Genomic DNA, 25,512 nt, shown 5'->3' on the forward strand with positions numbered 1-25,512 from the left:
GGGAAATAGAAATACTCACGCTAGAGTAGAAGTCCCTTTCCACGGTTCTGTGACTGGTTCTGCAGGGAACGACTGAAAAGTCTTTGCCAACTTGCACTGGACAAGCTTCTTCATGAAGAAAATCAGAGCAATAAGTAGTCAGTTCTGCTGCTTGGTACCTCTCTCACCTACTCCCAGCCAGGAAGACCCTGAGCCTTGTCTACAAGACCTGGCCTGTCCTGACCCTCCTCCTCTCCCTGCCTCATCTCTCTCCTGTACCCACCTCACACCACATTCCAGAATCTGCCTGTGGTTCCACAGACATTCAAAGCTTTTGCTCATTGCCCAGCCCTGGGCCATGCTGCTCCTCTGTCAGGAAATCCCTCCTTCTCTCTTCACTTAACTCATATGCATCCTCAGGGCTCTGCCACGCTCTGACCTCCTCAAGGAGACTCCCTGGTCCTTCCCATCTTCCCCACCCTCCACCCCATCTTACCCCGACTCCCAGGCTTCTGTGAGGGGCTGTTCCTCTGTGTGCCCACCTGCTCAATAATGCTATGGAGTTTCCCCTCACTCATCAGACAGCCCCACCACAGGCCAGTGCCTTAACCATTGCTCGGCTCCCAGAGGGGACCACAAGGGGCAAGGGGTGTGCTCAATGGGTTATTTGTTGACCAGAATGAGAATGCAAGGCTAGATCACAGTCTGCTTCCCTGGTTAGAGCTCTTTCTGCTACCTGGGGAGCTGCTTTCCCGAAGAAGGTGTTTTCCTTTGCCAGAGCAACAAATCATCTTTCCTTAAACAAGCAGGGGCCCCATCTTTGCTGCCAGCTGTGCTCCTTCTCAGATTCTCTGTTTCTTCCTCAGTGACTCTCAGTGTCCCTCATGGCTTCACACTGTTATGTACATCTGTGTCTTTGCATCTCTGTCTCATTCTATCTCCCTTGCATGTCTCTCTCTCCCCCTTTCTCCCTCCTTTCTTCCTCCTCCTCCTCCTCCTCTCTTTCTCTTTCTCTTTCACTCACTCACACACACACACACTCACACACTCACACACACTGAGGTACGTGTGTCCCCAGCCTTGAGCTGCCTCCCAGGACTGAGATAAGGACAGAAAAACAGATACCAAATGACTGGAATGAAGTTAGTAGCCTCACGCCTAGTGTAGTGCCTGGAACATGGCAGGTACTCATCAATTACTTTTTAAATTGAATTGCTACTCTCCAGAATTTATTAGCTTTAAAATGAAATGCATTGCCTGGATATCAGTTGCTTCATCTTTACAATGGGACAATAATCTCTGTCTGCCTCTCAGACTTATTACAAGGTTCAGATGAGAAACTGGGGTTGGAACTGCCCTAGAGTTTGTAAAATACCTCACACCTGTGTGTAGTGAGAGGGTAGGGTGGCTAAGATGCAAGCGTGCCAGGCACACATGTGTGTTCTGCGTGTGGCACCTCATCCACGTGACAGTATCGGTGTCATCTTCCCACAGGGCTGAAGGTCATCGTGGGAGCCCTGATCCACTCGGTGAGGAAGCTGGCTGACGTGACCATCCTCACCATCTTCTGCCTGAGTGTCTTTGCCCTGGTGGGCCTGCAGCTCTTCAAGGGCAACCTCAAGAACAAATGTGTCAAGAATTGCACAGTTGTCAACGAGACGGCCAATTACTCTTCTCATGAAAAACGGGAGTGGAATTTCTGTCATAGGGACCCAGGTCTGGTTGGCAGGGGGTGTGAAGCCCCTGCATACCTGTATAGACATATATTTTGATTCCTCTTTTCTGCTGAAATGCTTCTCATGAGTTGTGTTTTACTTTTGGGCCCCCCCATTCTCTGTTGCCAAATTTCCTTTTACAAGGAAATGAGCTATAAATCCAGAGGCAGGTCATTCTGCCTCTGCTGAAGGAAGCTCAAAGCTGAAGCCACTGCTCAGCTTTTCTCTTCCCAGATGAGACATTTCCCCTTCCAGGCGTCTCAGCATATCCAGTGAGGGCACATGGCCAAGGGCTCTCTCCTCACTCTGGCAGAAGACTCAGCAGGTGTTGATTTCACCACTCAAGGCTTGAGTTGAGGGTTGAGAACCATGTGAGGCTTTCAATTCTTCCTTTATTTTGCAGATTTCTACACCAACAAACCAGGCACTTCTGATCCCTTACTGTGTGGCAATGGATCTGATTCAGGGTGAGTACCCAAGCCATGACATAGCACCAATGCCCAGCAGCCCTTTCTCCTTCTTGTCATCAGCTTTTTCTGGGTGAAGCCTGGGTTGCAAGTCCTGAGGAAGATGTAGAAATTAATAAGTCATGGCCTCTGCCATCCCAGGCTCATGAGGAGGGGGTGTATGAGTTAGCTCTTGCTGTGTAACAAACAACCCCAAGATTTTGTGGCCTAAAACACCAGCCATTTACTTAGCTCAGGATTCTGCAGATCTGCACATTGAGCTGAGATCAGTCTACTGTTCTTCTGATATTGACTGGGCTCATTCATGCATCTGCAGACAGTAGATGGATTAGCAGGGGTCTGGCTGATCTAGGATGGCCTCAGCTGGGGTGTTTTGTCTCTGCTCCATGTGGTCTCTCACCCCCCCCATCAGACTAGCCCAGGCTTATTCTTCTGGTGGAGGCAGGATTCCAAGAGAAAGAGTGGAAGTGTTCCAGGTCTCTTGAGGCCTAGGCTTAGAACTGGCATAATGTCACTTCTGTTGCATCCTATTGACTAAAGCAAGGCACAGGCCAGTCCAAATCCAAGGAATGGGGGAATAGACTCCACCTGTTGCTGGGAGAACCTGCGACATCATATTAAAAGGGGTGTGGAGACAGGGATGGGAATAATTGTGGTCATTTTTACAAACAATCTGCCCCAGGAAGGAACAAATATTTATTAAATATGTTTTATGTCAAATGCTCTACATTTAATTACAACTCTATCACATGGGTTTCATTATCCTCACATAGCAGAGGAAGAAACACATGCATCAGACTTTGCAGTTTCAAATTCTTGCAGAGGCCAGACACATAACAACAAATGTGAGGAGTAGGCTGGGTGGGAACCATGATCATGAGAGTTCATGCTCCATCTAAAGGGGTAGCCACTTCTCAGTTCAGCTTTTGGTTGTCATGTGGAAATGTGGGTCCACTGTTTCCAGAACGTCCAAGTTTTTAAAAGAGAGACAGGAAATTTCAATTTTTATGTAAACTCTCTTAACTATAAACATTGGCTACCAATTTCAGAAAATGTCTACATATTGTGGGCCAAACAAAATATTTTAGCAATGCAAATTCAACTAGCAATCTGCCAGTTTGTGAGCTCTGATGCATATACATAAAGATGCTATGCTGTGAAGTACAAGTGCTGTCCTAGAGGCTCCCTGGGCTGGGGAAACACAGCGAGGTGATGGTGTGAGGCAGGGAGGATGTCAGGGAAGGTTTCCTAGAGGTGGTGACTGAGGTGAGATTGAAGGGTAAACAGGATGTCTCCAGGCTTGATGAACAAGAGATGGTTTGGATGGAGCCTTTACATTTTTTTTTTTAATTTATTTATTTATTTTTGGCTGTGTTGGGTCTTCGTTTCTGTGTGCAGGCTTTCTCTAGCTGCGGTGAGCGGGGGCTACTCTTCATTGTGGTGCGTGGGCTTCTCATTGTCGTGGCTTCTCTTGTTATGGAGCACAGGCTCTAGACGCGCAGGCTCAGTAATTGTGGCTTACGGGCTTAGTTGCTCCACGGCATGTGGGATCTTCCCAGACCAGGGCTCAAACCCGTGTCCCCTGCATTGGCAGGCAGAGTCTTAACCACTGTGCCACCAGGGAAGCCCGGATGGAGCCTTTAGATAGCAGAACAGAATGTGAGACAAAGCAAAGGGGTAGAGGGCCCCTCATGTCTGCCTGCTGCTTTGACCACGGGAACAGGTGTGAGCAGAAAGAGATCAGGCAACAGATCAGAAAGACTCATCCCTCCCATCTCCATGGCGAGGGGGTCTGGAACCCCGAGCCCACACAACCTCCTCCCTGAGTGGCTAACAGCCCTATATTGCACAAGTGGAGGTGGGTGGGAACTTTATGGAGTTCTGCCTTCATCAGCTCCCCAGGAAAACAATCTCAGCTAGAGCTGAGGGGTGGGACTAACAGGAGAATTTGAGCAACACAGACCCCTTGGCCTCTTTCTTCACGAATGCACTTGGCATTTGGTTCTTGAGTTCAGGAAGAGGGTTGTTCTGATGTCAGTTTTTATTTGCATTTGACTTAAATTGAAACCAAGGACCCGTCAATGTCCTCCTCCTGTCTGGATTATGGCATTTCTCATGAGGATGGTTCCACAGTAGCCCATGCACTGACTGTGGTAAAGCTGTGGGGTCCATCCATGGGGGCCCCTCTCCAACGCTGAGAGAGACCAGCTATCCTGCTGCATAGGTCCTGGCCAGGCGGGGAAGGAGTGGATAGGGCTGGGATGTTAAGTAGAGGCCAGCTTAGATGATGGGCAGAGTGAGCCCTGACAAGCATGCTGTGAACACCGAACCTGGGTTCTGTGCTGAGCTGCAGAGAAGCCAGAGCCCTGAGCAAAAGCTCACACTGACCAGTGACACTGCAGGGAGAAAGTCCAGGGTCTCAAAGTGGAGAACAAGTACCAGGAAATACTTGATGATTTTCAGCATTCTTTCACATACATTATTCTAGTCCATCTTTTTGGTAGCTTCAGATTAAAAACACCAAGAAATTTATTTCTGCATTTGACATACAATATTTGCTATGCTGAAGGCATCTTGCAAGAGCCTTTACACCGTGGTCTCATTTAATTCTCTGAGCAGTTAGCTGTTGATGTGTAGCAGCTATAGAGTGTTCTATGGCAGACATAGAAATAGGCTGCCCTTAGTGTTAACTAGCAAACCTACAGGTAATGGGTTAACTAGCTCCTTGGGAGAGCAGAACCAAGAGACTGTCTTTATATGTGGGTCTACAGAGTCTGGAAACTCGCAAATCTCCAACCAAGGTTGGAGACAGAATTGGGATTTAGTTATAATCAAGTTGTCAGGCCCTAATCAATTGTGTGGGTTCCTGGATGTGTGTTTGTATGGATGTCTGGAATAAGAAGACCCCCCAGGGTTGGTGTTGGTGGAGGAATCCTGAAGTAGAATCCAGAACTACAGAAAAGGCGTTACTGTCTCCTCAACCAGGCCATCTCACTGGGGTGCAGGGGAGCACTCACATGCCTAATGCTTAGAGATGCTTCGTGATACCAACTCACCCTCTTACTGTGAGAGAGAGGGCAGTGCAGCCCTCGCCATCCCAGTGCTCACCAGGCAGTCATCTTCAATTTGGCCTTCCTTCATAAACTACTTGACAGTTATGTTTCTCCTTTTAAATAAATCCATTGGCATCTGTGTCCTTTTAGACAGCTGACTTCTCTCTGAACCCCAGCTTCCACATCTGTTTTTTTTTTTTACATCTTTATTGGAGTATAATTGCTTTACAATGGTGTGTTAGTTTCTGCTTTATAACAAAGTGAAACACTTATACATATACGTATGTTCCCATATCTCTTCCCTCTTGCATCTCCCTCCCTCCCACCCTCCCTATTCCACCCCTCTAGGTGGTCACAAACCACCTAGCTGATCTCCCTGTGCTATGCGGCTGCTTCCCACTAGCTATCTATTTTACGTTTGGTAGTGTATATATGTCCATGCCACTCTCTCACTTTGTTCCAGCTTACCCTTCCCCCTCCCCATATCCTCAAGTCCATTCTCTAGTAGGTCTGTGTCTTTATTCCCATCTTACCCCTAGGCTCCTCATGACATTTTTTCCCCCTTAGATTCCATATTTATGTGTTAGCATACAGTATTTGTCTTTCTCTTTCTGACTTACTTCACTCTGTGTGACAGACTCTAGGTCCATCCAACTCACTACAAATAACTCAATTTCGTTTCTTTTTATGGCTGAGTAATATTCCATTGTATATATGTGCCACATCTTTATCCATTCATCTGATGATGGACACTTAGGTGGCTTCCATGTCCTGGCTATTGTAAGTAGAGCTGCAATGGACATTTTGGTACATGACTCTTTTTGAATTATGGTTTTCTCAGGGTATATGCCCAGTAGTGGGATTGCTGGCTCATATGGTGGTTCTATTTGTAGTTTTTTAAGGAACCTCCATACTGTTCTCCACAGTGGCTGTATCAATTTACATTCCCACCAACACTGCAAGAGAGGGTTCCCTTTTCTCCACACCCTCTCCAGCATTTATTGTTTCTAGATTTTTTGATGATGGCCATTCTGACTGGTGTGAGATGATATCTCATTGTAGTTTTGATTTGCATTTCTCTAATGATTAATGAAGTTGAGTATTCTTTCATGTGTTTGTTGGCAGTCTGTATATCTTCTTTGGAGAAATGTCTATTTAGATCTTCTGCCCATTTTTGGATTGGGTTGTTTTTTTTTTTGTTATTGAGCTGCATGAGCTGCTTATAAATTTTGGAGATTAATCCTTTGTCAGTTGCTTCATTTGCAAATATGTTCTCCAATTCTGAGGGTTGTCTTTTGGTCTTGTTTATGGTTTCCTTTGCTGTGCAAAAGCTTTGAAGTTTCATTAGGTCCCATTTGTTTATTTTTGTTTTTATTTCCATTTCTCTGGGAGGTGGGTCAGAAAGAATCTTGCTGTGATTTATGTCATAGAGTGTTCTGCCTATGTTTTCCTCTAAGCGTTTGATAGTTTCTGGCCTTACATTTAGGTCTTTAATCCATTTTGAGCTTATTTTTGTGTATGGTGTTAGGGACTGTTCTAATCTCATACTTTTACATGTACCTGTCCAGTTTTCCCAGCACCACTTATTGAAGAGGCTGTCCTTTCTCCACTGTACATTCCTGCCTCCTTTATCAAAGATAAGGTGACATATGTGCGTGGGTTTATCTCTGGGCTTTCTATCCTGCTCCATTGATCTATATTTCTGTTTTTGTGCCAGTACCACACATCCGTTTTTAAAAAAAGGATTATTGAGATGATGAAATTATAACATTTGTAAAGCACTTAGGAGTGAGAGAGGCACACAGTACGTGCTCAGTTATTGGACAGTGGTGGTTTTTTTTTTTTTTTTTTGCGGTACGCGGATCTCTCACTGTTGTGGCCTCTCCTGTTGCGGAGCACAGGCTCCAGACGCGCAGGCTCATTGGCCATGGCTCACGGGCCCAGCCACTCCGGGGCACATGGGACCTTCCCGGACCGGGGCACGAACCCGCGTCCCCTGCATCAGCAAGCGGACTCTCAACCACTGCGCCACCAGGGAAGCCCGGAAAGTGGTGTTTTGATTGTTGCATGTAATTGGTCACTGAACTTGGCTAACTGTGAGTCCTCCTTTGAAAGACAACTCTGCAGGTGATGCCAACTGGCTCAGGTTTTACTGACTCTGCCTCCGCTGGTGTCAATTTGCAAAGAGCTCACCATCTTATGGGGTCATGTCTGGGCAGCCAGCTAGCCTTCTCCAGGCCATTTCCCTTTGCATGAAACTCTGACATGAAGGTATTATGTTACCAGGGTGGGGTGGGGCGGGGAGGGGGGGGTACCTCTTCTAGGGCCCAAGATGAGATCTTGTCTAACACTCAGAAATGAATCATAGGGACTTCCCTGGTGGCACAGTGGTTAAGAATCCACCTGCCAATGCAGGGGACACGAGTTCGACCCCTGGTCTGGGAAGATCCCAGATGCTACGGGGCAACTAATTCCGTGTGCCACAACTACTGAGCCTGCACTCTAGAGCCCGCAAGCCACAACTGCTGAGCCCACGTACCACAACTACTGAAGCCCGCACACCTAGAGCCCATGCTCCACAACAAGAGAAACCACCGCAATGAGAAGCCTGCGCACCTCAACTAAGAGTAGCCCCTGTTCGCCACTAGAGAAAAGCCCGTGTGCAGCGACGAAGACCCAACGCAGCCAAAAAAGAAAAAAAAAAGAATCGTCTGAGGAAACGTGCATATTGACAAAATAAAACACTTTTTTGTAAATGAGTGTTTGAGCAGACAGCAGCAGGGTAGGGAACCTAGGAGAACTGCTCTGCCTCATGGCTTGCGGTCTCAGGATTTATGGAGGTTGGGTTAACTTTCTGGGTTGTTTCTGGCCAATCATTTTGCTTGTGCCCATATTTGGTCTGACTCAGGGCCCTTCCTGGCTGCACACACATCTCTCAGTCAAGACAGTTTCTATCACGAGGGAGTCTGGGAGGTTTGCAGGACTATTATGGGTTGGCACCTCCTCCGTCCTTTTTTCCCCTCCCAAATTCTTCTGGTTGGTTTTGGTGGCAGCTTGTTGGTTCCATGTTCCTTATTGAGACCTCTTGTTGTGAGACAACTCACGTAAGCGGTTCTAACCTGGCCAGGACGGGTGGTTTCAGTCAGTAATTCCCTAACATTATCGTCCCCATTTAATGGGCAAGAGAAACTGAGACCTAAAGAGACTGAATGTCCAAGGTCACTCAGCTAATAAGAGGTAGGCTAGGCCTTGAACTCCAGTCTTTGACTTCAAACCCTCAGGTCTTCCCACAACTCTGGACTGTCTTGCCCCCAGTAAGTGGGAGGCTGTGCAATTGACAACCTTCTCTGTTCTTGCTGCAGCCACTGCCCTGAAGGTTATTTCTGCCTTAAAACATCTGACAACCCAGATTTTAACTATACCAGCTTTGACTCCTTTGCTTGGGCTTTCCTCTCACTGTTCCGCCTCATGACACAGGATTCCTGGGAACGCCTCTACCAGCAGGTATTGATCTGCATGTCCCCATACAGACTCGGTTGGAGGCTGGGGCATTGGCTGCATGGCTACATTCTTCCTGGAGGACCCTGACCATGTCAGGGGCCCAAGTTCTCTAGGTACAAGTCTCTCTTCTTTCTTTTGAATCTGCAGACCCTGAGGGCTTCTGGGAAAATCTATATGTTTTTTTTCGTGCTTGTTATCTTCCTGGGGTCTTTCTACCTGGTCAATTTGATTTTGGCTGTGGTCACCATGGCATATGAGGAGCAGAACCAGGCAACCACTGATGAAATTGAAGCCAAGGAGAAGAAGTTCCAGGAGGCCCTTCAGATGCTCCGGACGGAGCAGGAGGTCAGTGAGGGGTGGATCTTTGTGAAATCTGTTGCAGGTTGTACATTTTTGGGCAGATATCTGGACTAGCCTCTTAGAGTAAGACTGTCATTTTAAGGAACCATAGGAAGATTCATCTTATCTCAGGGACCATCTTAGGTTAGATTTTCTCATAAAAAATGAATGAAGAGCCTGTGCAAGTGATTCACTGAGGGCTGCTCTTAGGAGGAGACTGAAGGAAACAGGATGGGACAGGGGAAGAATTAAACAAGGAAGTGGCCTCAGCTAGATTCTACCTTTGGCCTGATCCCATGGGGAGCTCCAGGGCATGACTTGTTCCACAGGGTTACCCCTACCTGGAGGCAAGAACGCTGGCCCTTTGTACCTCCATACTTGCTCCAGTCAAATGTATAGTCAAAGAAAGTTTTCTGCAAATCCTGCAGCTGTAACCCGTTAGTAACTAACATTCAAGCAGCTTGAGATGAGGGTACTGACCTGGTAAAAGAGATCTGGACAGGGCATCAACAGAGTTTACTACAGGGTGTGAATGAGGGAGGTGACTCTTCCTGCCATGTCTTAATCCAACCACCACCCAGGTCCTAATCCTGATCTCCTCTGGTTTAGATGCCATCACCTCTGTGACACCCCATGTCTGGGGGACACACATTTATGCTAAGCTCATCCAGACACTGCTGTTCTCTCCTTTCAGGTGCTGGCAGCCCTGGGGGTTGACACAGCCTCTCTCCACTCCCACAATGGATCCCCTTTGGCCTCCAAAAATGCCAGTGTGAGAAGGCACAGAATGAAGCCAAGGGTGTCAGAGGGCTCCACAGATGACAACAAGTCACCCCAGACTGAGTCTTACAACGAGCACAGAATGGTAAGGGGCTCAGATTTGTGCCTTAAAGGTGACCCACCTTTCCAGCTGCCATGGACAATATGCTGAAGTGGGAAGAGGTTTGTAGCAGAGAGATATCTGGAGGCACAGAGACTAGGAGGACGTTTTGATAATACAGACCCTGCCTGCCACGCCCCCCAACCAATGGTAGCCTAAACTAGGACAGGGGCATTATGGATGGGGAAAAGGGTGGATTATGAAGACTTTTATGGGGACTCGAGGGAATAAACAAGATTGGGACTCTGGAATGTTGGAAAAGAAGGGAGAAGTCCAAAATGCCTCCCAGGTTTCCAGATTGGGCAGTTAGGTAGGTGGTGATTCTAAGGCAGTAACACTGGAGAAGAACCCTGGATTGTTTGTGACCTTGAACATGCTGACCTTGAGGTGTCTGTGGACCTGTGGACATCAAGGGTCAGCTTCCTTCTGATACTCTGATCTGCAATTCTGGAGCAGGAGTGGGATCCTTGTTCGTGATGCTGAAATCATTTACAAGCTTCTTTCTGACCCCATGCCTCAGCCCCTGCAGCTCAAATTCTCCCCTACTTTTGGCACAGGAGATCCCAGCACCTGTCTCTGTGATAACAATCGAGCCTGGGAATAACTTCAGTACCTCACTTCAGACCCTGTAGCAATTCTCGCCACCATCATGACCCGCTACCTCCTACTCCAAGATTCCCTGTACTCACCAAGTTTCCTCCCACCAGCTCCTTCTCCCTTGAAAGTCCTATGTACCCCAAATATACCCTTTCCACAGGCCTGAGAGATAATAACCCCTTTGTGGTAGAGTAGATCCCACAGTAACAGTATGGGAAAGGGGATCAACATGGCTATTTTTCAAGGCTGCTGACGCTCACTTCCCTCCCGATCTCTTTTCCTTGTGCTCCTCTGAAGGATGTTCTACTTTTTGGAATAGGATCTCTACAACCCCCAGACTTCTGTGTGCATGGACATACACAGGCACACTCCCATGCACACTGACCTCAGTGACACCGACACTTCAGCATTTATCAGAGTCTGTGCCCTTCCCTTCCTTGCTCTGCCTCTTTTGAGCAGCACCTGATATGGACAGGGCACAGTTCAGAAGCTGTTTCAAAGGGGATTTGACTAGGGCTCTGACAACCATGGAACAGGATGAATCACAGCTTCCGTGGACATGTCAGTGACACTCTGAATTGGGCTTTAATTTCTCCTATTCAGTCAGCCTCGCACAGATTAGCACTTGGATGTCCAATGGTTGTCTGGTGTGTGTCTGTGTGCTTGTGTCTCCAGCTAGGTTTACCTTCAAAAGGAAAAAGAGGAACCATGTTTTGTTAATTCAACAACACTAGGTGCTTGTTATAAAGAGTTGACTAAAACACAGTCCATTTCCCAAGGACTTCCATTTGGGTGGAGGAGGAAGATATAAAAATAGCTGTGTGTTGAGTGCTTTATTAGGGACACATAGATGGTGTTTGGGGAATAGAAGAGGAAACGTCTACTCTTATGAGGGTGAGGGTGTATCAGGAAAGGCTTCATGGAGGAGGGGATAATTTAAGTGAATAGTAAATAGTGAGTAGGGGTGTCCTCTAGTAATTGAGAACTGGGAGCGTTTGGGGAGGAATATTTTCCAGGCAGAAAGGAGGTCATGTTTATGCAAAGACAGGGAGGCATTGTTTGGGTACTTCCTTAATACTAACTGATTAACTGGAGTCCATTCAATAAGGCATCCTCTTCCTTCTTTCCCAGGTGTGTTATTGTAGTAAATAGACCATAGGAGGTTTTAATAAAAAGCCATTTTCTGACCAGCAGTAATGAGAGAGAGGTTGGGGGTAGCACTTAGCAGAGAGACACAGCAGGGGTTTCAGGGAACACACAGGAAACCAGTTGGTTTGCTTGGAGGATGCATTTTAAAGGCACGTCTGATACTTAGATTCAGAGTTCATTGTCCACCATTTGTCAAATAGGTTAATTGTGAAATATTAGCTGGTGGCCAAGGAGGCACTGCTTGTCAAATACGGGACCAAAATTTTCTTCTTAGTTTCTTGGTTTGCTTAGTGCCCAAGTGCATATAACTCAGTTGTCCCATCTTTAATAAGGATATGCCAATTCTGTTCCTTTGCTTCAAAACTAGGAAGGATTCGTGGATTTTTATGAGTTCAGTGTCCTTGGACATATATTCTAGGGAAAAAGCACTGTGTTTTTTAAATTAATTAATTAATTTTTGGCTGTGTTGGGTCTTCGTTGCTGCGCATGGGCTTTCTCTAGTTGCGGTGAGCGGGGGCTACTCTTCGTTGCAGTACGTGGGCTTCTTTTGTTGCGGAGCACGGGCTCTAGGCACGCGGGCTTCAGTAGTTGTGGCTCGCAGGCTCCAGAGTGCAGGCTCAGTAGTTGTGGCACACGGGCTTAGCTGTCCCGTGGCATCTGGGATCTTTCTGGACAAGGGATGGAACCCGTGTCCCCTGCATTGGCAGGCGGATTCTTAACCACTGTGCCACCAGGGAAGTCCCTAGTGCTGTGGGGGACTTTAATACTGAATTACAGTGATGGTTGTTGAACAGGACTGGGCTCCAAATGATCAAGAAAGCAAATTTCACTTCTGTGGGAGAGGGGGATAGGTCAGGAGAGCTTTAATTGACAAAGTGTCCCAACTTTAGTAATTTAGTAAATAAAAGGAATTAAGGAAGGGGGAAAAATTCAGCATTATGATCAGAGTTTGATAGGAAGTCAGTATTTAGATTTTAGAAGCACTTTCTATGAGGTGAGGACAGAATTGATAACTTGTCTGGTCAAGATCGTGGTCGTGGGAACTAGCCAACCCAGAACACTAACTCTCAAGGGGCTCTGGGCCTCTGAATTAGCTCCTTTCCTCTGGCAACTGTATGCCACACAGTTCCCTCGGAGGAAGATTTTGATGGGAAATGTTTATTGATTTGGAGGAATGGCACTATTCTTCCAGGAAATTAGGCTGCAACTCTCCCTTCAATCTCCCCATTGTTGACTGTTCAACGTTTGCCTCGCGGGATCCTAGAAGCTCATTATATTACAAAGCTCTTATCTCCTCCTTTGCAAAACAAACTCTCACACCCATATAGGCTGGATCTAATGAATTGTCGAGCCTAATTTTCAGAAAATAAGAGCACTCGTTTGTTCAACAACCCTTTACTAAGCTTGTTCCTGTACTGGTGTACATAACTGTCTACTGAAGTCACAACTTTGCACTGAAGCAGGGAACTCAAGATACCTTTGTCCAGCACCATGGCCAAAGGCTGGCAAACAACTGACCCATCTGGGTGACAATGTTGTCCTCTGACACATCCTTGGCCATGATGACCTATTTGCTGATCTTGAACACCTTGCAATCTCTTTTTGATCTTGGCCCTTTCCCAGGCTGTGTCAAGAATATTCTTTTCCTCTCTTTTCTCCCCATGTATACCTAGAATACCCCGTAGGTCTGTGTCTTTAATTTTCTATGGGAAGGTCACGAGGCTGAGGGCAGGGAGGTGGGAGTGGGGGTGGGGGTGGGGGGGAAGTGTTGGGTTCCAGATTTGCCTGCAGGATGCTCTTCCAGCCTGCCTTCTTTCTTGCTCTTTTGGGGCAATGCCCAGTCTTTCCTAGGCCTCACCTCGGGGAGACACCAGGCTAGCCATGGCAGTGTGTTCCATTTCCAGGCCCCTGGCCGAGACATCTCATTCCCTGATGGGGTCACAGATGATGGAGTCTTTCCTGGAGACTGTCAAAGCCATCGGGGCTCTCTGCTGCTGGGTAGGGATGCAAGCCAGCAAGGCCCCCTCCCTAGGAGTCCACTGCCTCAAACTCCCAGCCCTGGCTTAGGGCGTGGAGAAGATGGACCCCCAACATTGCCCACTGGTGAGCTTGCCGCTGGAGCCATCGAAGTCTCGGTGAGTTTGTGAATGCTCCAGACTCTTTGGGGCTGCTCTCCGGCTAGAGGCCTCAGGCCAAGAAGCCCTGAGTGTCACCCGTGGAAGGATCCTTTAGACATCACTCTGCCTAGCACCTCCCATCTACCCCCATCTTACAGACAAGGCAGGTGAGACCCAGAGGGAGAGATTGGGTTTAACTGAGATCAAACAGGTATTCTGGTTTACTCTGCAGGATGGTGATACAGACTATTTTCCAATTGATATCATTTTTTCCCCCAGAGTTTCTCTGTCCCTACTCACTATCACGGCTTTAGAAATAGGCCTGTTTGCTTCCTGGACGAGTGTGAAAAAAAATTAAAGGTTCTTCTCTTCTTGCCTGTGACTCTGTGAAAACTACCTTGGGCTTGACAATTAAGACTCAGAGAAATCCTGGGAGGGGCCCCGGACAGATCTTAGCAGAAGCAAAGTATCCCTGACTTTAGTTGGAGAAGCAATAACTTGCCAAAATGCACAAATTAGGCAACAGTGACTAACTGGCCAGCACTCTTAATAGAATAATCACAGAGTGTAATGGCAAATCAGGGACTCCTCATTGGATTGGAGCTGTGATTTAATTTAAGCTCTCCCTCCATCTTCAGTAATGACGCTTCTAGTGTTTTTTCTTTTCTTTTCTTTCTTTTTTTTTTTTTTCCGGTATGCGGGCCTCTCACTGTTGTGGCCTCTCCCGCTGTGGGGCACAGGCTCTGGGCGCGCAGGCTCAGCGACCATGGCTCACGGGCCCAGCTGCTCCGCGGCATGTGGGATCTTCCCGGACCGGGGCATGAACCCGTGTCCCCTGCATTGGCAGGCGGACTCTCAACCACTGTGCCACCAGGGAAGCCCCATTTTGTTTTTTTGTTGTTGTTGTTTTTGGCCCTCTGGCCAGCCCAGGACACACAGTGGTTTACAAACCGACTTGTGAGCTGACCATTATATGGCTCTAGTGACTTGGATAAGTCTTACAGTGTTACCTTAGTTCCATCTCTGACTGGATGCATGGGATTCAGGGTCCCAGCAAGAAACAGATGAACCACTGCAGTGGGCAAGTGGAGAGGGTTTATGGAAGTATTTACAGAGATGGGCGCTGGGCTCAGGAACTAAGAAGGGACAGTGAGGCGCCGAGGAACTAGCCACAGTGGGAAGCTGTAATAAGCCTAGGCTTAAGGGGTGAGGGGAAGGACCAGAGCCCAGCAAGACCTGCCCCTTTATGTGAGAGGCAGCCTGATGGAAGGTGGCCCAGCCACAGCCCAGCAGGGAAGAAGCCAGCTGGCAGATAGCCAGCTCCTCTCTCCTCCCAGCCTCGGATCTCCTGTCTGTGCCTCCCACTGGCCAAACCTGACCAGAACCAGAGGGTGAGGGTGATGCAGTTTGCTCAGGTCACCCTCCATGGGTACAGAGCAGGGCAGAGATGGTAGAGAGTAGGTCTCCAAAACCTACCAAGAGAATCACCAACCCAAAGTCCTCAAGTCAAAGCCAGGCTTCAGGGTCCTCTTGGAGGTACTTTAACTCTCTAGAAAATGCCTCATTCAGGAAACCGTGTTATTACTCTGTGGATTACCACTTTCCTGGATATTCCAGCCTTGATTCATTTTAGTGAAATTATCTGGCTAGTGCAAGATTAACTCTTTAATCCCTTCCATGTCACATGGACCTGAACATCAGTCACAGCTGTGCCATTTACTAAGTGAGTCACCTTTAGCAAGTCCCTTAAATTCTTCAAGCCTCCATGTCTCCCCTTATAAAGACCTTATAAAAAGGTTTCTAAATGGCTGAAGGGTTAAATGGAATAACAAAGTGCCTTCATTTATGTACACATCTGACCAATAACAGCAGTAGATGCTAGAACCTTTTGTTGAGTCCTCATGGTTGAGAAATTTCTAAACTTTCTTTATATGTACTATATACCTATGAGCTTCACCTACAGCAAATGCTCAATAAATACTTGTTGAATTTGGACTCTGAATGGTTAGTGCAGTGCTGAGTCAGCTACAATGGGCCTGGGACTCCCCACATCCAGGGTAAGTGTGTGACTAGAGTTAGGGCCCTGGCACAGAATCCAGACAGAGCTTCCAATAAAGGCCCAGAGAGAGAAGAGTCAAAAGGATTGTGTCAGAAACTAAGAGTTGAACAATCAAGACACAACAAATATTCCCTCAGAAAGAGAGAGACCATGTGGAATAGGAAATGGGTCGTATGTTGGGAAGAGAAATGGGCCTCTTAGGAGGGAGGTCAAGGAAGCCTATCGTGGAGTAGGAACTCTCTGTAAATGTCATATGCGCAGCCCGGCAGAAGTCCAATAATGACTGCCTGGCCTGATGCCCCTGCAACTCCCACTACCCTTTGGTAGAAACCTCAGAGACCCTTGAGGCAGCCCCCTCCCAACCCTGGTGCCCAGGAACCTGTCTTAGGGAAGGACTCTGCAAAGCCTCAGGTGAGGCCAGGTCATCTGTTAGCTACGAACTCAGGCTCTGGTTGCACCCCAGCTCCGTGTCACACTGTTCCTCACATCTGAGCTCTTACCCCAAGTTCATGGAGTAGCCCCTTTACTCCAAGCATGACTGCAGAGGACCGTAGCTTCACTGGGCAGCTCACAACCACCCAAGAGAGGCCAATAAGAGGCTGAGTGATCTGTTTTTGCCACTGAAGACTTTAGGGGAATGTCTTGACTCTGTTTGTGTCCCAGCAGGCATCTGATGCAGGACAGAAGACTTACTTGACAGCAGAATACTTGAATGAACATTTCCGAACCCAAAGGGCAATGAGTGTTGTCAGTATCATGACCTCTGTCCTCGAGGGTAAGTATTGCTCATTGGAACTTCCACTCACTGTGCCATGAGGAGTCCCCATATGAGCAGAAGATGGGATGCCCCAAACCTGTGTCAAAGAGCACCCATCTCTGTGTCCTGGGATACTCCTCATTTTTATGCCCTTGTCCCCATTACCCTTTATCAGTGTGGTTTTTAAAATGTGGATAAATTTTCAAAAACAATAGAATCCACTGAATGAAATGCTCTAGTTCATTTCTTGTTCAAATTAACATCTGCTTCATATGTATTCACAAAACTGGATTTTAAAAAGTGATCCAGCAGGCACAGAGAATTTCAAGCTACCACTCAGGTATGCAAGAAATTTAGCAGTCTTTAATTTTCAAACATGGAAAAATTGTTCCCATGTGTTTCATGGCAGTGACTTTTATGGTTATAACTTAATTTCTGTCTCAAGCTCATGCTGAACATTAGAAGGCAGTTTAAGTAAATTAATCCTTCAGTTTAACTAAATCCTTGTCAATTCAGGGTTCCATCAATCAGGTGGGAATCCACTCAGCCTCCCCAGGGATGGATCTAAATTCTAACTGCTTACACCAAGCCACAGGGTGGAGGAAGAGAATGGCCACCTGGCACTCAAGTACCAAAGAGCACGGCTATATCCTTCTCACCCTGAGTATAAGACCTGTCTTCTTATCCAGCCTTTCTTTTGCCTCAGGGCATGGAAAACATGGCCTTAGTCATATCTAGTTATTCATCTCCTCTGGACAAATTTAAAATGTCCTGAGCTGGAGGATGGAGAAAGGAGTTTGGATGTTGGTGTGTCCCTGAGAAGGGGCCCTGTGTACTCTCCTCCCAGCCCTGGGCTGAATTCTAACTGCAGGGGAGGGCATGGTGGACAACAGACAGCAACAACAAAATGTTTGAGTGATTTGAAAACAGAGCCAACCTGTACCTTACTTTCTAGGTGAAGCTGGAGGCGGCAAGTCTTAGACAGAGACCCTCATGCCTAGTATGACACAGAAACCGTAGGGTAGCATGGGCCAGTAACATGCCTGGGTAGAAAAGAACTGAGGCAGCCTCAAAGGGTGCTCTGTGGCCCCAGCATGACAGGAGAGTATCTGGATGATCACCTTGTTCCCATTGAAGGCTGCAGAAGGAGATGAGTGAGAGGCAAAGACGGAACAGCCATCTCCATGGCTCTCCCACCAGCAACAACCAAATGGGAACATTGATGACTCAAGTGAAATACACTTGGCAATGACTTAGGACCAGCTCAACCCTCCACCAACCTTCAGCTCCCCAGAACTCAGACACAACTTCAAATAACGAAGTAGTAGCAGACGTTGAGTTAACCAAAACGAAGTCCCCTGGTTGGAGACTTGAAGTATAAATTGAATTCAGTTACGGGAGAGAAAACCCCGTAAGCTACATTTCTTGCATAACTGAGTTTGTGTTTTGAGAAATGTGTACATAACAAGTGTTGTTGTTATTTTTGCTCATGGATAACTATTTAATAATTACTCATCAGCAGAGAGTGAGGATTAGAGAGGTGGAGGAGGAGGGAGAGGTTGGAGGAGAGGGAAGGTAGAGAGAAATGCTGGTCTGGAAGATTGAAGGAATGAAATGGAGAAACACAGGGCAGTGACAAGCTGGGACCAGTCAGCGTGGTTGTGGATTTTTCCCAACCAGGTTCAGTTGGTTGGGCGCAGGTACAGAGTCATCTCCATTTTGGGTTTATTCAGAGTTGGGGTTTTGCCAGGCAAGTACAATGGAGGGGGGAGAGGGCAAGGGAACTGAGGTGTCTGCAAGGGAGTATAAAGGGGGTGGACATGAAATGTAAGCTGGGTAAGTTGAGAAGCAAAGACATGCATGACCTTTGCGATGGATGGTTAAAAAGTGTACGGTCCATGGTTTGGAGGACTGAATGGGGACAGAGGCTGGGTTGTACTTGCTAGACTACAGGGGCTCAAAAAGGAGGAAAAGGGTGAGTGCTGAAGTGGAGATGGGAGGTGTTATAAGGTGTTATAATGGGTCTCCAAAACCTACCAAGAGAATCACCAATAAGTAATGACAAGGTCTAGAAGCTGGCCATGGGGTGGGGGTCTGAGTCCATGCCCGGCTGAGAGCTGTCATTGACCACACCTGTGATGCAGAATTCGAGGAGTCTAAACAGAGGTGCCCACCCTGCTTGACCAGCCTGGCTCGGAAGTATCTGATCTGGGATTGCTGCCCCACGTGGGTGAAGCTTAAGACCCTTCTCTTCGTGATTGTGACGGACCCCTTTGCAGAGCTCACAATCACCCTGTGCATCGTGGTGAACACCATCTTCATGGCCATGGAGCACTACGGCATGAGTCCCGCTTTCGAAGCCATGCTTCAGATTGGCAACATTGTGAGTGCCCTGGCAGCCACTGCCTGTGCTGTCAGATCTGTGGGGCTCTGGGTGGGGTAGCAGCATGCCCTCATTCACTGGAGTGTTGATCTTGCTGGCTGAGAGCAGTGCGGGAGATGTGTAGACACTTAGTGCAGGAAGTCAAGTCTGGAGGACCAGGCTGAGCTGCTGGGAATTGCTTTGGGATGAATGAGCACAGGGAAGTGGACAGAGAGAGCCCTGACCTAGGGGCAGCTAGCCTCCCCTTTGCAGAACTTAGGACAGCCACCTGAATTCTCAGCATTGCAGCTGCCACTACCTCGAAATGATGATAAATGCCACTTTCCCATCTAAAGACAACCTATGGACTTGCAAATTTCCTTCCAATTTTATTGCTTTTGTGACTGCAAAACACAGTGTCTGTGGTTTTTCAACGCTGTCATTTAAGTGCAGAAGAGTGGGGGAGGGAGGGGAAGATAATGAGAGAGAGGGAACCTGGGATCATGCTTGCTGTTATCACAAAAGTGTCAGGGAGTCAGAACTTTTTTTAAAATCTGGTTCAGACAGGACTTTCCTTTAAATTTTCCTCCATAACTTTGTAGTATAATTTTCTTTGAACAGCACAAAGTCCTTACTGGATTTCCCTACATGCTGAGTAAAGTGTCAGACTCAGAGGAGAACTGTCCTCAGCCTGTGCCCCACAGGAACAGTAATGATAGCCAACTTTATTTGATCACCTACTGAAGACCAGACATGGCCTCAGATGCTTCTCATGGGTTATCTCATGTTATTGTCACAAAACCCCAATATGGTAGGTACTATTATTATGCCCCTTCACAGATGGAAAAACGGAGGCACAGGAGGTTAACTAATTTGCCCAGGGTGCTAGAGGTGAGTAAGTGACAGCATCAAGATTTGAACCCAGGCCAACTGGCTCTGAAGCTCACACCTCTCAACTCCTAGGTGCTAAACCCCATCACAGGACGTGCTAGTGTGTGTGTGTGTATGTGTGTGCGCACATGCACACAAGAAAAGCAGAAGCTGTGAAGGTCAGGGTCCTGCCTCCATGTCCACACCACTGTCCACTCCACTGCAGGTGGCTTTCTAGTTCCACCAGGACCATACAGCTCTTCTAACTCCTTGTAGGCTGCAGACTTAGGTGGAAGGAGGGGTCCCAGAGGAAATGTGACTGCTCTTCTCTAGAAATCTCCCCCTTTCCCAGAATCCAGGGATGTGAAAATGATGCCAGTAGGTTCTGGGATACTGTGGAGCCAGCATGCCTTACGTTTCAGCAGCACCTAGGCTAAGAAGACACATGCTATGTAAAGTTGATACGAAAAGGGGAAATGGAAAGAGAAGGGAGAGCTTATTGCCAAGAAGTCATCATAGACCCCAAAGGGTCAGACGGAAGAGACCTCTGAGCCCGCACCTTGTTTTACAGTTGGAGAAGCTGAGGCAAGAAAGACCAAAGGCCTTTACCACTGTGACAGAGCCCAGTGCCATTTTTTAAAAAGAAAGAAAGGCAGGCACTGTGTGGTGCTTATGATGAGTCAGGTGCTTTATAAGTGTTTTCTCAGCGTCACAACACGCTATGAGGTTATCACCACCCTCGCAGCACAAAAGAGAGCCTTAAGACTCAGAGAGGTTCAGTATCCTGCCCAAGGTAGCACAGGTGGGGAAGGTGGAGCCAGAGGTGACCCAGGTCTCTCTAGAGCACAGGACCTGATCGCCCCACCCCCACACCACGCTGACTTGCCTACAAAGGGCACTCAGTAGATGCTCTTTGCATCTCACAGTTGCCATCTTGTGGCATCAGTCAAGTCCCTTAAACTCTCAGCCACTTCCTTCTCTGTAAAAGGGATGTAACTACCTCTGTTTCCCAGGCTGGCGAGAAGCTCTGATGAGGGCAAATGAGAGAAAAACACCTAACTCTGATCTTTGGTTTCTTCCTGTCACCCTTCCCTGCTGGTTGTTGTGTGACCCAAGCCTGGCCCTGACCTCTCTAAATGTCAGAATTCTATCCTGTTTAAGACCATTAAAGATACTCAGAGCTGAAAGAATCTTAGAGACAATGTATTATTATTGTTCTTACTAATAGCTATTATTGATTAATGAAGTACTGTCTGCCAGGACCTTTGCTAAGAATTGCGTATGCATTATCTCACTTAAAGCCCATTATACAGATGAGGAAATTGAGGTAGAGAGGGTGCACTCCTTGTCCAAGCTTATACAAGCTAGGAATGGCTGAGTTGACATTTTTCTCTGGGTCTGTGTTGCCCCACGATCCCTGCTTTTAAACTACTGAACCAGATTGACTTCTCATTTACATAATTATATAATAATTATTATCCTAATGATTATCCACTTACTCCATGTCCAACACCATTCAAACGGAAACACTGAAGCATGGAAACACTAATGTGTATTCCCTGAGCACTGATCCAGAGATTTCTCTCTGCTGCCACACTGAGTGTTCCCATCCCCAATCCGTCAGGAGCCTGCAGATAATATAGAAACAGAATAAAAACGAGGTAAAGGGATTTGCCACTTTATAAACACGACATTTCCCCCCTGCTCTATTTGTCATTGTCACCCGACCCCACAGACCCTGCTGAGATGGATCCCTGTTTCTGTCCGCAGGTCTTTACCGTGTTTTTTACTGCTGAAATGGTCTTCAAAATCATAGCGTTCGATCCCTACTATTACTTCCAGAAGAAGTGGAACATCTTTGATTGCATCATCGTCACAGTGAGCCTGATAGAGCTGGGTGCGGTCAGGAAGGGGAGCCTGACAGTGCTGCGGACCTTCCGCCTGGTAATGTACTCTTTTGGCAACTTGGGGAACCTCCACGTGGACATCCAAGGAGGCTCCCCGCTGGAAACGGACTCTGTCCTTTGGGGACCCCACCAGCCAGCTCCCTCTTCCTCTTCATTCCCTGTGGGAGGAGGCAGGGCATGGCTCCTGGGAGCCAGAGACGTGGTGCTTTGCACTTACTCAAAGTGGGGGTGTGCCCTTTCCTCTCTGGGCCTGGCTCCCCTCATCTGCGCTAAGAGGAGACTTCCTAGCACCCTCTTGTTCTCTTACCAAATAACAGTAAATGATAATCATAGCAACTACTCTTTCTTGAGTTCTGACAATACATGAAGCACAGAGCTAAACCCTTGACATAACACATCTCATTTTATGCTTACATCACCCTGAGAGAGTTGCTTTTACTATCACCACAGATAGAGGAGGGAAACTGAGACAGAGTGGTTAAATGATGGCCCAAAGTCTCCCTGCTGCTGAGTGAGCCTCAGACCTGCATTTCAAAGCCAGGCTGCCTGACTCCAGAGACCCAGCTCTGATCATCCTCTGATTCCCTTGGTCCCCAAATCACAGCCCCAATATCTCACCCACCTCAAAAACTGCCTCCTACTAGCCTCCCGTCCTGGCTCTTCTCCCAACTCAGCTCCAGGACGCCTTCTGCAGGATGTGTTCCCTTATTCTTAACAAAAGAGATGTCCCCCTGATGTCTGTGTCTGTAAGGCAAGTCACCCACCTTGTTTTATTTCTTCAAGAATATCGTGGCCCCTGCACTTCATTTTAGAATCAATTTGACAAGTTACATACCCACCTACACACAAAATTGTTGGGTTTGGGGGTTTTTTTTCTATTAGGACTGCAGTAATTTATAGATCAGTTTGGGAAGAAATATAACCTTTATGTTATGTAGTCTTCTGATCCACAAAAATGGCACACAATCTATTTATTTCAGTCTTTCAATAGTTTTATAATTTCTCCATAAGGGACTTCCTGCATATCTTTTGCTAGATTTATTCCTAGATATTCCCTAGCTCATTACACTATTTCAAATGAAACCTCTTTTTAAATGTTCTTTTCTGGGGTTTGGGTTGTTTTTGTTTGTTTGTTTTGTTTTTTTGCTAGCACTTTGCTATTTAATATTTTTGGATCCAGATAGCTCTGTTATTAATTCTCATGACTTATCTATGCAATCTTTTAAATTTGTTAACAGAATCATATCATATGCAAATGATGAGTTTTGTTTCTTCTTTTCTAATCCTTATACCATTTGGTTCTTTTTATTACATTTCTGTGCTGGTTAGGACATCCAGTACACTATAGAAAAGATGTGTTAATAGCCACATTTTTGCTGTTTTCCTGATCTCAGAGAAAATGCTTTCAGTATTTCAGCAAGTCTGATATTTGTGGCAGGTTTTTTAAGAAGATTTTTTTAAAAACTCCTTTATCAGTTTAGGAAGTTCTCTTTTTTGTTTGTTTGTTTTTGTTTTTGTTTTTTTGCGGTACGCGGGCCTCTCACTGTTGTGGCCTCTCCCGTTGCGGAGCACAGGCTCCGGACGCGCAGGCTCAGCGGCCATGGCTCACGGGCCCAGCCGCTCCGCGGCATGTGGGATCCTCCTGGACCGGGGCACGAACCCGTGTCCCCTGCATCGGCAGGCGGACTCTCAACCACTGCGCCACCAGGGAAACCCGAAAGTTCTCTTTTGTTAAGAATATTAATCATGAACGGATGTTTAATTTTATCAGACAATTGTTCTGCATGATTAAGATAATCACATGATTTTCTCTAATCTGTTAAAGCAGTGAATTATACTAATTGATTTTCTAATGTTAAATAAACTTTGCATTCCTGGGATAAACCCAACTTGATCGTGATACACTTTTTATACATTGGAAGATTCAGTTTGCTAATAATTAGAAAAATATTTTACCTCCATATTGATCAGTAATATTTGGCCTGTAATTTTCCTTACTTGCATTGTTCTTGCTAGGTTTTAGTATCTAGGCATCAAGGTTATGCTAATCTCCGTAAAAAGAAGTGAGGAATATTCCTCTTCTTCTACACCCAATCTTTGGGTAAGACTGGAATTACTGTTTCTTGTAAGTTTGGTAGAATTCACTAATTAAGCCATCTGCAAGTCAAGATTTTTCTTTACTGATTTAATTTTCTTAATGGCTGTGAAACTACTCAGATTTTCAATTTCTCGAATTGGTTTTGGTAAGTTATTATTTTTCTAAAAAAATTTGCTTCTTATCTAAATTTTTAATTTTATTGACACTAAGTTGTATATGCTATGCTGTTACATTTTAATGCTCCATATCACATGTACTTATGTTATCCTTTTCTTTCTTTAAAAATAGTCATTTGTGCTTTCTTTTATCTATTTTTATTAGTCTTGCCAAAGATCGTCAATTTAATGTCTTTTCAAAGAACCATCTATTAGCTTGTCGATCCTCTCTACTTCATTGGTGTTTTCTATTTCAATTAATCCTGCATCTTATCTTAATTGCAGCTTACATTCCACATATTTTATTCTTTACTAACTTCTTAGGTTGGAATTTTCAGCCTATTTCCTTTTCCAATATATTCATTGAAGACTTCAATTTCCTTCTAAGAACTGCTTTAATATGTAGATTTTTCCTTATTTTATTTATTTATTTTTTAAACTTATTTATTTATTTATTTATTTTTGGCTGAATTGGGTCTTTGTTGCTATGCGCAGGTTTCCTCTAGTTGCGGCGAGTGGGGGCTACTCTTCGTCGTGGTGTGTGGGCTTCTTATTGCGGTGGCTTCTCTTGTTGCGGCGGAGCACAGGCTCTAGGCGTGCGGGCTTCAGTAGTTGTGGCTCGTGGGCTCTAGAGCGCAGGCTCAGTAGCTGCAGCGCACAGGCTTAGTTGCTCCACAGCACGTGGGATCCTTCCAGACCAGGGCTCGAGCCCGTGTCCCCTGCATTGGCAGGCGGATTCTTAACCACTGTGCCACCAGGAAAGCCCCAGAATTTTCCTTATTGTTTGGTTCTAAATATTTCCTAATTTCAAATTTGATTTATTCTTTGACTCAAAGGCTAATTAGAAGCATGGTTCTTAATTTTGAAATGTATGTGGTATTTCTAGTTATCTTTATGCCATTGAGTTCTAGCTTAATTGTATTATACTCAGAAAACATACACTGTATGATTTTAATGCTTTGAAATTTATTGATAATCTCATTTTGGCTCAGTATAGTGAAAATGTTCCTTATGCACTTGGAAAGAATGCGTCTTCTGCAGTTGTATGGTGCAATACTCTGCATATATATCCATTGGGTAGAGAAAGTTCATTGTGTAGTCCAGATATTCTATATCCCTGCTTATTTTAGCAATTACTGAGATGGTAGTGTATAAAAATATCTTTCACTATGATTACGGCGTGATGTTTCTCCTTACGGTTCTATCTGGAGGCTATGTTATTAAATGCATACATATTTTAAGTTATTATATCTTCCCAGTGGAGCGAAACTTTTATCAGTGAGAATTGACCTTGTTCATCCCTAGAAATGCTTTTTGCCTTAAAAGTCTCTTTTGCCTGTAGTAATTAAACAACTCTGTTTTCTTTTAGTTTGGAATTTGCCTGATATATCTCTATCTATCCTTTTACTTCCAGCCTTTGCATATCTTTAAGGTTGTTATATGTCTACTGTAAATAGTATGCAGTCAGATTTTGGATTCTTATTCAATCCACTCTTTGTCTTCTAAC

The 25,512-nt window shown here is 46.1% G+C and overlaps 1 protein-coding gene across 1 annotated transcript in view; it reads left to right on the plus strand.

Annotated features, from left to right (window-relative positions):
- SCN10A (sodium voltage-gated channel alpha subunit 10) overlaps positions 1-25,512 on the plus strand; it is a 105,460-nt gene that overhangs the window by 49,066 nt on the left and 30,882 nt on the right. Inside the window, exons 13-20 of the mRNA XM_079933130.1 lie at positions 1,474-1,695; positions 2,098-2,161; positions 8,577-8,718; positions 8,863-9,060; positions 9,749-9,919; positions 16,523-16,631; positions 18,758-18,996; positions 21,616-21,789. Of these exons, the coding sequence (XP_079789256.1) occupies positions 1,474-1,695; positions 2,098-2,161; positions 8,577-8,718; positions 8,863-9,060; positions 9,749-9,919; positions 16,523-16,631; positions 18,758-18,996; positions 21,616-21,789 (1,319 nt within the window). The remainder of the gene's footprint in view (positions 1-1,473; positions 1,696-2,097; positions 2,162-8,576; positions 8,719-8,862; positions 9,061-9,748; positions 9,920-16,522; positions 16,632-18,757; positions 18,997-21,615; positions 21,790-25,512) is intronic.

Source organism: Stenella coeruleoalba (genome assembly GCF_951394435.1).
Source record: "Stenella coeruleoalba genome assembly, chromosome: 10".
NCBI classification, from domain to species: Eukaryota; Metazoa; Chordata; class Mammalia; order Artiodactyla; family Delphinidae; genus Stenella; species Stenella coeruleoalba.